Genomic DNA, 16406 nt, shown 5'->3' on the forward strand with positions numbered 1-16406 from the left:
CATTGGTAATCATACTCCCAATGTTTGGGTAATGTGTAGCACCAGAGATGCATAACATGCATAATTACCCTCAATCCCACAGCAGACATAAAAGGCATCCTAATTGTTCCCTGTGGACTTTCTTGTAAACAAATGTTGTATTTTTATAAAAAAGTTTGAAAACATGAATTCTTTGTAACTGAAAAGTTACCAAAAGACAAAGCTGAGTGCGTTCTTTTTTCTTTTTCTTTGAAATCTGGTTTATTTTTCTTTTGTTCAATCTCAAATATCTCAAACATTTTTTTCTATGTATATTTGGGTTAGATTTTTTTTGCCTTTTTCTTTTAAATAATGGCTATAAATAATGGCTATCAAATATCCGTTGTGATGTTAACATTAACCAGATCCTTTAAGCCTTATTCAGTTAGGTTGACCCGTAGGGGTGCTGCAGGTTTTGTCTAGGCCTGTAGAGGGTCATAGAGAGGAGTGGCTGCATCTTAACCCTTGTGCTATCCTAAGTATGTTGACGTTGGGAGTGGGGTCATCTGGACCCCACAAGACAGTGCGCTGATCCACAATTGTCATGGGATGGAAAAAAAGTCAATGTAAGACTTGGATCATCTGGACCCCATAAGATAGAAGAAGGGTTAAGAGTGCATATGAGTATTACTTGAGGCTCATACGGCCAACTCAAGGGACATCATGAAAAAATAACATGATTGTTGTGCATGTAGTGAGTGTTTTGTGAAGTATTCATAAGGATCCATCCATCTTCTTCTGCTCATCAAGGGCTGGGTTGCAGGGGCAGCAGTCTAAGAAGATGCCAACACTTCCCTCTCCTCTGCCACTTCCTCCAGCTCCTCTGAGGTCCCTGGGGCGTTCCCAGCCCATCCGATAGACGTAGTCTTTCCAGCGTGTCCTGAGTCTTCCTCGGGGCCTCCGCCTAGTGGGACAAGCCTGGAACAACTCTCCAGGGAGGCGTTCAGGAGTTATCCAGACCAGAGGCCTAAGCCACCTCTACTGGATTCTCTCAATGACGATGAGCAATGGCTCTACTCCAAGCTCTCTCCGGGTGACCGATCTCCTCACCCTATTTCTAAGGGATCCACCCTCCGGAGAAAGCTCATTTCAGCCACTTGTAGTCAGGACCTTGATCTTTTGGTCACAACTTAAAATTCATGGAGATAGGTGAGTATTTAAACAAAGATCATATAGTAAATTGAGAGCTTTGCTTTCTGGCTCAGCTCTCTCTCCACCACAACGGACCGTTGCAGCAACCGCATAACGACGGATGTTGCTCCAATCCACCTGTCGATCTCAAGCTTCGATCTTTTAGTTGTGAATAATACCCCAAATTATTTAAACTCCTCCACTTGGGGCTAATGCACTCCTCCCACCAAGACAGGGCAAACTAAAGATAATGCTAAATCTACTCATGACATATGGGGAGATGCTGTCATACAGTGCCCTTATACCACATTCTAGTCCTTAGTAAGGTGTGAGTACTAGCCATTTACTGACCATGCATGAGTGCAGCACATACAGGTAGAACATGTGATGCATAAGTGCCTGTAGGACACCCATTAATTGCCCACGCAAATTACACTTTGATTGTCTCATTTCCTAATTTCTAAGAGTCGGGCAACGAGTCGACAAAAGTGTGTAGTTGTCACATGAACAGTTCTTACAGGCCCTTTGCACAGTTTGCTGGATTTGGGTGGGCTCAAAAAAATACAAAATTCGTAGAACATGCTTGTATCTCACCAACTTCGCCCTTACTCATCTTTGAGTGTTGTATACGTTTTTATATGACCTGTCACCTAAGGTGTGCACGTAGAAAAAAAAAATGTGCATGGGCGTTTTTGCTGTACAGGCTCCCCAAGGGGTCTACAACCTTGTTATTTTGTGTGGGTCACCCATGTGCTCCGAACAGGTTTGTCCATTTTTCACCTGCAGACAGTCTGTATCCACCCATAAGGTCAGTTGTCACAAAGGCTTTATTGTGGTTAAGCATGTTCATCAATTCTTTACAAATCAACTGTTGAGCTCCAAAATCATTTTAGTTTGCATTCTGATGCTCATAATATCTCACCCTTACTCAGCCTTTTTTTTCACTCAGCTTCCTCAGACCGATGGCTGGGCTCCCAAAAGTTTGATTTTGAGAGCTAATTTTTCTGTGGGTGACAACAGACTCTTACCCTTGATGTAAAAAAAAGACCTGTAATTAATGGTGTTTCGGAAATGTCCCACAGTCAAAAAGTTGCAATGTTAGGACTTGCTGTAACTATGACAACACTTGCCTGGATTGGAAAACTCTCAAAGATATTTCTCAACGGAATTTGGCATATAACAAATTAAAAAAAAGTCAGCTTAAGTGAGATAATCTTGGCCATTATCCATTTCTTTTGAATAACTGGAGATAAAAGCACATTATACGAGCAATTCGAACTGGTAACTGTTAGTTAGAAGGTAATGTGAATGTCGCACATGCAGTTATTACAGGTTTGTCATGGGTCACTTGACTAGTGACCAACAGAGTCATTGACTTCATTACGGTGTAGATGAATGAGATCATCTACATAGTGACTCTTCCTATCCAGTGCAGCAGCATAAACATTGGTGCTCATCAGAAAAGGCCATGCAACACCAATTTATTTCATGTTCTATCAGATATCATTGTCGGAGTTAAAGATGCATAAAATTGGTAATACAAACGATCCGGGTTACTGCCAAAAGCCCAGTCTCAAACTAATGAAAATGCATTTTAGAGAACCCATATGTTTTATGTTGATTTCTGTACCATCCAATGGAGATCATTTTTATAAATTGCTTCTCCAATTTGGCATGTTCTGCACAAGTACATTTGATGCAATTATGGACACAAGCAGCATTGGCTTGCTAATGTGTCTGTTAAATAGTGATAATAACAGCGACAGTGATTGTTGCGGTACAGTTCATTTTACTATTTTGCTTAAACAGATTGGTAAATTGATTGAAACATTCTTGTTGATGCAAAGTTAGAAAATGTACTGTTAGTTATGCCTAAATTAAATGGCTATGAAACGGCTTTTCCACTGAGCTGTTCGGTACAGTACTGTAATGTACAGCTGAAGCCCCAAATAATGACAAACGCTCAAGATTCCAAGGTTTTAATGGAATCGATAAAGAAAGCCTCAAGGTGACAGTGAAATGGCAGGAAAGTCCTCCAGTCAGCAGATGGCAGTCTCAGAACTAGGCACAGATGAGTGAGGTTTGGAACAGGAAGAATGGTAAATTCAACTGGAAGTCTGTAATGTAGCTCACATAAAATTGGAGGATTTCTGTATCTCCAAAAGGCAGAGACACAGCAAGGTCCAGTGGGAGGAGATGAGAGGCTGCAGAAGGGAGGAGACTGACAACAGGTGATCCACAAATGGTGAGGAACGAGCCACCCACTGGGGCTCCAAAACAGAGGCAAAGATCTGGCAAGGAAGCACAATTAACCAGGTCCAGGGCAAAACTAACTCTGGTCAGGTCCAAAAATGACAATATAGAGGTCAATTAAGCTAACGTTTCCAACATTTGCAAGCATTCGGATACTTGCGGTTTGCTATGTACACTGTAAGTCATGAGTCTATATTAAACATATCTGCAAACAATAATCAAGGCTAGTCTGCAGTGGAACTACAAACGTTCCTTGCCATCCTTTGTCGACAGTGTGATACAGGGTGAGCTAGCGGCACGCTAGCGGTCTACACAATGCATGCATGAAAAAAAAACTGTTCAGTGGAAGCGAGGCTTAACTATCAATGGCAGAACCATGAGCACAGAGGAACAGTTGCTGGGAGCTCTCTGTTTAACCGGAGCAGGGAGCTTGTGGACTGTCCAGCCTATTTTCTACATCACAAATAATTTCTTTCTGCCCTTTTTGTCTGCTGCTGATTCACAACAATTTGAGTAAAAAAAATACTCAAATGTGCAATTTTGAGCTCATTTTTCTTGATATGTCTTCCATCATTATACAAAATGTCACAAGTAAAAAGTTAAAAACACTTTTATCAAAGTGGGTCTTTAAATTGATAGCTTAGATTGTGTGGTACTTACTTTGCATAAGGCCAATTCTTAAATGCATGAAAATCAAAGGCACAGTTAGTTAATGTGATGGTATAGAATAGCATTATCATTAATATGCAAAGTATGAAATGTATTGTGCACATTTATTAATTTATTAATAGATTAATAGATTTCATTAAATAAAATTTGGGCTGAATTTTTTTTACAAGCATCCCACAGATGAGTAAAAAAACATGGAATTCCAACCTGCAGCAAAAAATAACCTTGATTGTGTGACTTTGAAAGACCTCAAGTAACATTTGATCTGCTTCAGTTCATGGGGAAACGGAGATAAGGCAATAAATGTGCTTTTACTAATCTTATCAGTGTGATTGTGGCTGCAGGACACAGTTAAAACTGGATCAGACATTTGTGCACAAAAGCTTGCACTATTGTTTGCTCCACAATGCCTGGCAGCGCATGCTTCATTCAGTAGCAGTGCTGAGAAAATCTGCCGGACTAGTACCAATGATGGCGATACTCGCAGCTGATCTGATTGCTGCGCGAAGGCGCCCGCTTTCATCTGTAATGAGAGAAAAATAGATCATGTAGTTGGACTTCTTATCTCGGTGATGGATGGTGACAGACAGTGCAGCCTCCGTATGTTTCCTTCTGTTTTTTTCTGCTGCCTCCTAATCCCGTGTTTCCTTTTATGTGCCATACTTTCTTTGCTCTCTATTTTTGTCTCCCCTTCCTCCACCTGTCTCGACATCCTCTTCGTCTCAACTTCATGGCTGCAAATTCAATCCAATTCCCTCCATCTGCTCGGCCTTGTTCTCATCTTTTCCAACGTCTAACCTGCGCCTCCTGCCATCCATTCCTTTGGCCTCATTTTCCACTCTTCCTCAGCTTTCATCCTAATTCAATACTTTTCCCTCCTTCAGCAACCTTTATCAGCTCTCCCCTACACTTTTATCCCCCTCATCCACACATTTCTTACTTTGTCAGTCTCCTCCCTGCACACTCCAAGCAGCTCTGAGAGCCACATGCAACCCTTCATTCCCTGATCTTGAGAAGATAACTGATCCCACTGATGCTATTTTCAGCCTGTCATGCATACTCTTCCTCCTCTTCCCTTCCATGGAGAGCTGGCAGCCACAAAGTGAGACATGAAACAGGCAACAAGAATTTCTCCTCTCAACTGTGACTTTGGAATCCATATAATTAAGAGTTTTGTCCAGGGATGAGTGAGTCTGGCAGCTGATTTCTCTCCATATGCTGATGCTAAATAGGTTGTTTAATAGCCTTGAAGTTGCATCTCACAGAGAATTTACAGAAAACAAACCCTTTATAAATCACTTCTTTTTTTTCTTCTTTTGTATCATCCATCAGCATCTCTCACAGGATGAAGAGGTCAGCCTGGTTCTTGACCCATTGTCATTCTATGTAACTGATTACATAATGAAGTCCCAGTCGCCACCAGTCTGAATCCTCAGGCTGTAAAAGGCGTCGTTTATGTAAGTAATCAGTGTGATGATGAAGCATTTTGCCCTTTCAAATAATTGGTGAAAAATGCTGTTTAGAGGTATACACTAAGGAACATTTTCCCAAGTAAATTGCTAATGTTAAGTGTTAAATAATTGGTAATAACTCAAAAAATGTGTTTTTGTAGTGGCTACATGGAAAAAGATGTATTTAAGGTGCCAAAATGAATGGTTGGGCCAATTTAGGAAAACTGCAGATGTAATAATTTTTCCATAAGGTTATTCATTTGTGTTTGTTAAAAATGGTGATCCCACTTGTTGTATGATGTCATCGAGAAGGTCAAGCTGTAGCTAGATTTAGTAGATATTACTAATGGTTATTATAGAAAGGTTTTACATATACCAAGAACATCTGTCAGCCTGTTGGACATTTTAAGACGTCAAACATTGTCTTTATGGACTTGATTTTGACCTTCACCAGGGACCATGAGGAATCACCCTGCAGGCACCAAAATCAGCATTCATCCAGCCACATTTCCATGAGGTACTGTGTCTCATCGTTGTGGTGTTATGGCTTTGTTTTTCGGAGAATTCTATTTAAAAGCTTTCAGGATTACGTCACAGCAGCTTCACAGCCGTGTTTTGAGTCATAAACTTTGTGATAATTGAGCAGTGGGACCTTTTCCCCTCTTTGATAACACGACGATTGTTGCTTCATTCCTACGTTGTTTATATCACATAAAAAAACCAGCTACAGTCCTCATTTTGGTCCAGTTATTCCGCTCCGGAATCGAATTGTATTCAGACTGAGAAAACTCAGAGTGAATTGTAGTTGGGTCTGATTCAGACTTAAACTTTGTTCTCGATTATCAGGGGAAACAAAGTTTAGTTCACTTTAAGCGAACCAAAAATGTCCAGTCTGAATACACCCTTAATGTTGTTTCTTAACCCCTAGAAATCAGCAAAAGTTTTTACATTATTTTTAATTTGTTGCATTTTTTTATCATTAGACCTTTTATTTAGTTTTTATACAATAGAGATCAACTTTGTCAGTAAAATAAAAAATATATGGAATGTAAATCTACAAGAAAAACAAAGCAAAAAAAAGCTAGACTAAACTGAACAAACAGAAGCTCTGAACATTGGTGCAGCTCCATAGCATGTGGGTTAGTGTGCCCTCATCCCCCCACATCTCCAACAAGCAGTGGACTGAGCCAGTTTCAACCTGTACAATTTATCAGGTGTCCAGTACATTCTGTTTAAGATTTTAAACTGGATAAGTCTTGTTCTAAGCTCCCTCTGCATTTTCTTTATATTTTTTAGAATCCTGGCCCATTCTGAATCTGTAAAACGTACATCAAGATCTTTTTCCCCATGCTAACTTAAGGTACGAGGGTCCCTTGTCGGATCTTCTGAGAAGCAATGAATAATAGGTTGAAGGCCTGCAGCCTTCGCCAAAGACCTTCACAGCACGAATGCACCAGTCTGTAATCTCAGGAGGGGAGGTTGGCGAGCCAAGAGAGTGAGACAACAGGTGTCGGAGCTGTAAATATCTCCAAAACTGATCCTGAGGTTTTTGGTATTGGATAGTGAGGTCATTGAAAGATTTAAGAGTTCCTCCTTCATATACTCTAAGTCTCCCAGCAGCAAAACTCCCCTTTTCACTCAAAGGCACCATTAGAAAGGGAATTTGTCGACGCGTAGACCTGGGTTACGCAAGATTGAGGCCATACTATGAAGGTGTGAGTGAAAGCCTAGCCTTTTCCAAACAAACTGTAAAAATGAGAAGATTGGGTGGCTTTGGGTATTAACAGAAAGCTTTGTAGTGATAAGGTGTAATGGAGGAAGTGGGTTACACAGCTGACTCTCTAGATTAAACCAAGGAGGGGCTCTTTCAGGGGGCAATGCCCAATGAATAATGTGTCTGAGACAAAAAGCATGATGGTAGAGACTTAAGTTTGGGACCCCCAATTCCCTCAGGTCTACCGGCTTCTGCAATCTTTTCAGTCTAAGTCTGGGACGCTATCCATTCCATAAAAAAATGTTGCACAATCTATCACATTTTTTATAGGAAGGGCCTGCAACACATAGTTGAAACTGGGGACATTATGGGTCACTGGGTAAAGTCTCACATGTCCCAGAAATGAATGGACCAAGGGCCAAGTGTACAGTATCATAATTTATTTTTTTAGGATTTTTTTCTTCTCAAATTCCTATTTTTTGAGTCATTTTCAAGCATGTTCTTAGGATCTTCCTATGCTTTTTCCCCCACTTTGTTGCATAAATCACAGTTTGAATTAAAATAAAACTACTCTAATTCCTCATGAGTTGTCATATCTTTTATGAGAAATACTTTTTATTGGGTATTTTATATCGGGTAAAAATTATCCGGCAAAAGTGATGGTGTAACTTTTTATAGCGAAAGTGTTCTAAGGTTAAATAAGGGGTTAAACTTTAATTATCAGCATTGACCGCCACGATTGAAAACTTCAACAGGTTGCATATGGTAGTACATTTTAAAATTTTCTCTACACGCTTGTAGTTATTAAAATATTCCAAACAAGATAAAAAATATGAACATTTTTTTGTTTTTAATGTTTGTTCAGTGTCTATAATTGCCAGAATTTCTGCATTGATGCTTGTACTCTTTCTCAAGTAATTGAGAGGCTTTTTACTTCCACCCAAGAAAAATACATTTACTACAGTTTTTGGTTTTCCACTCATCTCTGCTTTTTGTAGAACTCTATAAGTATTTGTTCTCCTGATTTAGTCATTGAGTTGAGTTTGTTTTGGATCAAAAATTCAATTTTTACAGTGTACTATGCAAAAACTTAAAAAAAAAATACTAATTTTTTATGCAGTAAAGAAAATTTGTCTTATGTAAATGTTTTGTCAGTCATCTTTGTCTCTTTGAGAAAACGGTTTTAATTTTTAGATTAACTATTAAATATGTTTTACAATTAATTTTTGTGTTTTTCTTGTCTCACAGTGAAAAGGCTCTGGTTTGAATCCTTGCTGGATCCCTCAGAGCGGACTTTTCATGCTGTCCAGGCCCTCCAATAGTCCAAAAACGTACTTCATAGTTTCATTGGAGACTCTAAATACCTCCTTGTGTTTGGTTGTTTGTCTTTGTGTGGCCCTGTAAGGCACTGGAAACCCATCCGGATGTACCTCACCTTCATCGAAAAGTATCTGGGATGGGCTCCAGTGACTCAATGACCCTGACCACACACATGTGTACTTAGAAAATAGATGGCTGAAGATTTATTTTCTAATATTTGCTTAAAACGAGACAGAAATTAAAAATATTAGACTACAAACAAAGGCATGTTCAAGCATTGACATAACCACTTTATTTTGAGCACAAAGTGACTCATGGATCACTGTAGAGAATGTGTTGTTTATTGGTTGTATTCACACATTTCTGAAATGACTCTATGCTTCCTATCTAAAGACTCTCAGATGAGTTTTGTACTGTCTCTAAAGGCAGACATAGAAACATGACGTCACACCTAGAATACAAAGCAACTCTCACCACTGGTTTCAGGCTATTTCACATTGAACATTAAATCTGTGTTGTGTCTTCAAAGTTCAAAGATCAGAAAAATAAGAAAAAAAGATCAACTGGTTTCAGCAAATCCTACAGTCAGAAAAACAATATTTCCACCCAGATGTTTTTATTCAGCAAGTTTTCCGATAACCTTCAGATAAGAGTTGCTGTGTTTTGCAAGAGATTGGTTACATCGCAGTTTACTTTTTATCTGATATTTTTTACATACTTGTTGAAGAACAGCAAATATATCAACACACTTGTGCTTATCTTTTTTTCTCTGCTCTGATTTCTTTTCTTTGTCAAGTAAAAGTTCTGAAAAAGATCTTTTTCACAAGAACAGACTAAGTTAGATCTGTTATAAGATTTGTATACCAACATGCTCACATTATTTTTTATTTTCATTTTTGTGTGTCTTTATGTGCCACATTAACATACATTAAAAAAGGCCCTTTGTTTGAAACGATGAGTTCCAGATCTGCCAGGAGGATGTCAGGATGGTTTTTATGGTTGGCAGATTCATAAGACTAAAGAAAAAATAAATAAAGACGGGCTCCAGTCGTGTATATTTGCTACTCTAGCAGGCCATAGCTTTAGTGGAAAACAAATATAAGAGGGGGGCACTCTGGAACAACATAAACAGATGAATGTCACATCATTTCAGAATTTTGCTTTCATATAGAAAAACATCTCACTTTCAAAAAAAATGTAACTAGTGAAATTTACATAAATTGTTTTTTACGCTTGGCCAAATAACTCCCAGAATAAAAGAAATGTTCACTTCAGCCCATTTTGAAACAAACCCTTTGATTGCGACGGACAGAGCTGTGGCTGCGTTGTGCATGACTGATTTAAATACTTCCTTGTTTGTGTTTTTTTTCTTATTTTTTTTTTACTACTCTATATACATTGTGCAAAAAAGAACTGTAGTTAATTCTAAAAAGGCCACCAGGTGTCTTGGTTTCTATCATCTCCCTCTGTTCATTAGCATGAAAATGCTGGTCATTATAGACTTGCGTGACCGACCTTGTTTTGCTCACAGAGGGAACAATATACCCAGTACAGTTCTAAAAAAAGGCAGGCAGAGTCAGGCAGACACAATTCATCATCTTACAACCACATTTTAGCTGGATTTCAAATTGAAAAGTACAAGACTCTAAAAAAAAAAACAATATTATACATTAAAATGCCACCCACAATGCATTTGTTTTGTCCAAACATACAGCTTTATATAGATTTTGTGTTAGTATTTGGTGCAGTTATAAATAAATATTTAATTTTCTAATTTTTCCAAACTTACTGTTAGACTATACAAACAAAAATGTATCAGTAATGTGTGTAATGTCTAAAGATAGTATAGTATAGCTTTGTTTTTCAGGTTTAAGCTAAATGTTCATAAACTATGTCAAAGTCCAGTTTAAAATGGGATTTTCCATCAATTGCAACATTTACATAAACCAATATTTACTACTGACCTAAAAACAATCTGTTCTGGTACATTTTTTCCATTAATTTTTCCATTTATGAGTTCCATTTGACTCCTCACACCAGTGTGGTGCTCTCACCCGTTCAAGCACTTGAATATTTTATTCAACGCACAAAGCACTTAAGGCGCTTTGTCTGTATTTCCGTGTTGCTTTTTTTTTTTACTACTTGATTTCCTGCAGCTATATGTTAGCATTGCAAAGGACAGGCGTGTTAATGTGTTGAAAAATAGCGATCATGTTCATTATGAGAGTGAAATTACTTTAGACTTCTTAATTTGATTGTTGGCTCCTTTCAGTGTGACCTTCTCTGATGAAAGGACTCAGAAACAAGCCAAATTATTGGTGTCATAATCAAGTTAGCATTGAGGAATTGCAATCATTGCTATACACCCAGACCTCTTTTGTTGCTTTTGACATTATTATTAGTTTTTGTATGTGAAACTGAAGCAGACATGATAGTATTGAAGAGTCTCAGTACTTATAATCAGGTTATGTTCTTTCTTAAGTGACCAGGAACTCCTATTTGCAACACTAAATCTGGATCCCAGTTTTAAAAAAGTTATATTATTTGCCACAGGTGTTAAAATATATCGTCGCATGCATGTTTTCTATCTTCTCTCTCTCTCTCAAAAAAATAAATAAATAAATCAAATGTGTAGTAGTAGTGTTTACGGAAGACGACAATGGCCATGTTTGCGAATATTTTTCCGTTTATTAAAGTCCCACTGTGGTTATATTTTGAGTGTTTGTTGGTTTTGGCACCAGCTGACCATTCAAGATGGAGAAGGCCTCACTCAGCCAGGCAGGGAGCAGGACAGGAGGCAGCTGGGTTTTTTCCCTTTTTGTCCTCAGTAGTCTTACACTGCTGGGTTTTGTTATTTTAGTTTGGGGTTGGACCTTTGTAGTCTTGATTTTCCAGCTTTGTTTATTTGTTTTCTTTAGGTAGATTTTTGTTAGCAGGAGTTGCTGACTCAGACAGTTGACATGGCTGGGTCAGCAGTCTCCATGACTTATTTTATGTTTGGCCAAGGTTCCAATCCCTTTTGTGTTGTTGCTTGAACCAGCAAGCTATTTTTTTATTTATTAAACTGAGTTCCTTTTACCCTTGGTGTCCAGTTTTTATGTTACTGTCCACTTTTGTTTTTATCCCCTGGACTCGTGGCAGATTTGCCCATTGGGGACGTAACAATATATTGTTATAATTATACAATTTTTAGCCAAAGTTTAAAATCAGTCATCTTCTATGACATAGTTTCTGCAGAGCAGCAGGAAACTTGACTCGTGGAGTAAGTCTCCCCCCACTCCCCATCATCCATATGTTTACACTCTCTCCTGCCAGCTTACAACTCCTCAAAAAATCAACTGAACATTAACAGGGAAGCCAAAATGGTGAGCAATCTCTTTTATTTTACTTATGTAGGTCCACCATCAGCATAAAGAAAAAGCAGAAATTTCAGTGGAGTGGGTCATAAGACCTGTTTACTCAAGATAACAGGATCAAATCATGGCTAGTATTAAATCTTAGAATATTGAATGTTGAGAAAACAAACAAAAAGGTTATTGGAGATGATTGTATTTTACTAATCTTCTCAAAGTTGTTTAACTTAGTAAAAGTTGTGCCTGAATTTCCCCACAAATAAGGTAGTCAATAATTAAACAATTAGTGATGATCCTGTGTTTTAGCTCACATCTTGAACTAATTGAAGTGTTTTTTTTTTTTTTTTTTTTTTTTTTTACTGATCTCCAAACAAGTTAAAGTTTTCATTTTCTGGAGAAAAAGATTTATATTTTTTTGTGAGAAAATGAGCCATAATTTTATTCCATTATCTTCAGAAAACCGTTTTTATTTCATAGTAACAAATTATTAAGTCATAATCTTAGAAAAAAAGAAAAATATTCGCTGAAGTGGCCATTCTCATCTTCTGCATACCCAAGATCAGAGAAGCAGCAAAGGCTGCTGGATTTGCATCTTACACTATATTACATTGGTCCGCTTGGGTATGAGTTATGGGGTTTATTTACATGATATGTCGTGTAAAAATAACATATTTCAGTTTCAACGGATTTGATAAATTGCTTAAAGGTGAAAATGTAATATCCCAGTTGTGTAGAAAAATAAGTCATATTCCTTTGTATTGACATGAGGAGAACGGTTGTAGCACCTACTGCGGCGATTTACTGTAACCTAAACTAAAATACACAATAGCAGACAGATGGGCGCCAAAGAATAAAACTGAATAGGAGCTTCTTTTACAGCAGATACATTTTTGGGGGGACAATTTAAAGGCTTTTGCTTTAATATTTAAAGTAAAGGGCTTTAGATAGAAAAATAACTATAATAAATATATTTTTTTGTTTTTAACGTATTTTTTGTCCATAAACTCTTAATGACTCTTAATCTATCACTTTCTCTCAGTTGTGTTTGCTCTAAATTTTAGTTTCTACAACTTTAAAACATTTCTTTAACTGGTTTGAACTCTTCATATATACATTTTTGAATAAAGGCTGTTCTTATACATCAAAATTACTATTACTCTCAGCTCCACTTTGCTTATTCCTGAAAGAGCTTTCATGTCTTGTGCCTACAGATGCTGAGTTTATAGATTCTCTGTGCTTTTGGGTTTACTAAAATGCATTTTCTGATAGTTTAGCAATAGTTTATTTAAATAGTATTTCTATTGCACACTGAATTTAACTGTAAAATCTTTAGTATTTAGAGGGATGTGCTGAAAAAAGACTAAAAAAATGCTAACCTTTGAATATTTTTAATTTGACAATAGAATTTAATTTTAAAACTATGGAGAAAAAACGTCAAACTCATAAATTGTTCATGAAGTATGATTTTTTTTTGCCCTATACATTCTGTCATGAATTTGTCATCAGTATATTTTTGAACAGAACAACAATCTACAAACTATACAGAAATTGTGCTTCCTAGTGGCTCTTTTAAACATGCTGTTTGCCGTCGTCTCCCACAGAACCAGAACTGTAAAAACAAAACATCGATAAAAGCTAATTTTCCCTAACACCATGGGCAGCTTGTCTTTTTCAAGCACCCAAGTGCTTCATTTTTACTTGTTAAAAGCCATACGCTAGGTCCATCAACTGAGCCATCATCAATAAATATTGACTAGCCTGTCAGCAGACAGTGTGCTGAGGAAAGCATTTGTGTTGACAAATGCAGCAGGACGGCCTCTTTCTCTCTATACTGTGGTAACAAGGATTAAATTATCTCAAGATTGTGTGAGAATAATTATTTTTATCAAGTATAAGTGACTAAAGCTGTGTTCTTATGACTGACCTTTCTGCTGAGTTGTTTTGACCTTCTACTCCCCCCTATAGCTGGACTATTCTTTCACTTAACCCTCATACTCAATATCCAGTCAACACAGCGAAAAATCAAAGCGTTGTGCAGCAGTTTGACGCTCTCTCGGGGAAACCTTGGCAACATAACTAATATCCGAAGAAGAAAAGTAATTGAGATGCTGATGAAATCGTTTCTCCTCCTGCCTTTGTGGTCCCCAAATGTTACCTAAAAAGTAAAGCAATCAACTCAGCTGTTTGTGCCATGGCTGCAGAGATCTCTAGAGTTAGTTGTGTTGGATTTCCCTGAAATGATAACAGGTCCAGATGCAGATCTATCTGTGATTTCCAGGCCAACTGGAAACAGACATGTTATCACACATTCTCACACTCGATCAGCGTGTTTTTGGAACAAAAATGTGGTGATAAGTGTGTTCTTTTTTTTTTTTTTTTTAGTGATATGGTGACATGCTACAATTTGTGCAGTCCAGTAGCCACCAGTAACACCAAATGTTCCCTTTGACAGATCATCAGTTGGCTGCACTGGCATTGGTCCCATGGAGTCAGTGAAGTCCTAATGCATTCTGTGGTTTACAGCACGCACCAACGCTATACACACGGGCTAAACTACGTACTCACATACATACTACATATTATCAACAATCGTTTTATAGGGTTCTGTTTGGTTTCTGTGAAGATTTTTATCCTCCTTTTGTCTTCCAGAAACCTGTTGTAAAAGTCATGAGCAAAAAAACACATAAACTGATCCTTGGCCGTGAGTTTGCTTCCCTCCTGTCTCCGCTGTCCAGGCTCAGAGGCGGTACTTTCTCAGCAGGTCAGCCTGCCACATGTACTTCCTCTCAGGAAATCTCTCCGGGATCTTGATCTTGCGGAAGTCTTGAATGCACTTTTCGAGCTCCTCCTCGACTGTTAGCTTCTCTTTCGCCGGCCTTTTCTTGGAGGAGCTGGTGTCACGGGAGCTGGCTGTAAGAGTGCGCAGCAAGTCACTCTTCCGTCGCTGTTCCGACTGCTGAAGCATGGTGACAGGGCCTTTTTTTGGTGGTCTATCTAGGGTCTGGACCTTGGCGTGCGGGTGTGACTGACGACTGACTGGACCGCAGATGACAGTTCCCTGGGGGGAGCTAGCCTCCGACTGGCTCTCAGAGCTGGAGGTGGAAAGATCATTGCAGGAGGTGCCGCTCTCGCCTTCGCCGTCACCCTTGTGGTTCTTGCAGCAGCAGTCACATGGAGGGGACGACCAACGTGATGCACCACCTGGGGAGGGAGACAAGCAGAATGGGAACTAATTTTAGATCAAATGCTAAGCTCCTTTCACCAGTCATAGAGAAGAGAGCAATTTGACAGCGACATAAAGGGAAGCAAGCGTTAGCCAGACAAGAGAAGTAAAAGGAACTGCAGAAGGACAAAGGGGAAATAAATAAACCAGAGCCAAATGGCGATCACCAAGAACAAATGACACGACATTAGAGACATCTGGCTGGGCTCCATCATAATCGTAAGAGTGAGGTTTGGTGACTGGGAGACAAACCTGCATTATTCTGAAAGTACCCTCATTCATCAATGCTGTCACATGGGACAAATGCAGGGGCTGAAGCCTTTTGAAAACAGAAAGTCCTAATTTTCCTCAGCATGTGTGTACAAAAAAAATGAAGTAAAAGGAGAATTCAGTACTTCAGTTTTCACTGTTTTTCAATGGTCTTCTCCATAATTGTTGATAGAAACTAGGAGTGGGCGATACTGGGAATAATGTTGTCAATTTAGTATTAAAAGGCTAGTATTCCCAATATCAATAACGATATCGATACAGACACCTTTTTCTATAAATGTTATATTTAGAATAATTTATCTGCAGATATATACTACACTTGCACGAACTCCATAAGTAAATTTAAACTCTTTACTTTATGTATTGAAGAAAAACAGCAACAAAAGTATTGATGATTATTATTGAGTATTTACCCCAGAAGCTTTACTGTTTTTTCCCCAAAACAATGACCCAATCTTTGTAAACACATGTTTATAATGTACATAATAAGAACTGTCAGGTGTGAACAAATATTTGAAGTTTTATTTTCTTAGCTGTTAATGGATTTTAAGGATTAAGAAAAAATCAAGCTCAATTCTGTCATAATTTTACCATAGAGCTCAATAACAGTTTGTGCAATTTATGTAAATATACTTTATACCTGCATATGTGAGTTCTACCAGGTCAGTTTCTGCACATTGGTGTGTGTTTGTTTTTGTCTTTGTTTGTTTATAGATGTTTTTATGGAAAATTTAGCTTCACTGACATTTAAATGATCATTTTTTCCAGCTAAGCAATTTTTTTAATTCGCATAAACAGGATTCATTTTTTACACTACCTTTGATCAAATCAAATCAAATCAAACTTTATTTGTATAGCACTTTTAAAAAAAATGAATTTCACTCAAAGTGCTTAACATAAAAAATAACATTTTAAAAACAAAAGATAATACCCACAAGCCCCACCCTTCCACACACACGCACAAACACACATCGACATATCGCCACACCATGAAAGAAAAGATA

The 16406-nt window shown here is 38.0% G+C and overlaps 1 protein-coding gene across 2 annotated transcripts in view; it reads right to left on the reverse strand.

Annotated features, from left to right (window-relative positions):
* Positions 1-8825: 8825 nt before the first annotated feature.
* Positions 8826-16406, reverse strand: part of kctd16b (potassium channel tetramerization domain containing 16b) — a 93612-nt gene continuing 86031 nt past the window's right edge. The window contains exon 2 of one of the 2 annotated variants that reach the window (XM_024265967.2): positions 8826-15110. In XM_024265967.2, the coding sequence (XP_024121735.1) occupies positions 14647-15110 (464 nt within the window). In that variant the 3' untranslated portion in view covers positions 8826-14646. The remainder of the gene's footprint in view (positions 15111-16406) is intronic. The other variant, XM_024265968.2, reaches the window with a different exon arrangement.

This window comes from Oryzias melastigma, linkage group LG14 (assembly GCF_002922805.2).
Source record: "Oryzias melastigma strain HK-1 linkage group LG14, ASM292280v2, whole genome shotgun sequence".
Taxonomy (NCBI): Eukaryota; Metazoa; Chordata; class Actinopteri; order Beloniformes; family Adrianichthyidae; genus Oryzias; species Oryzias melastigma.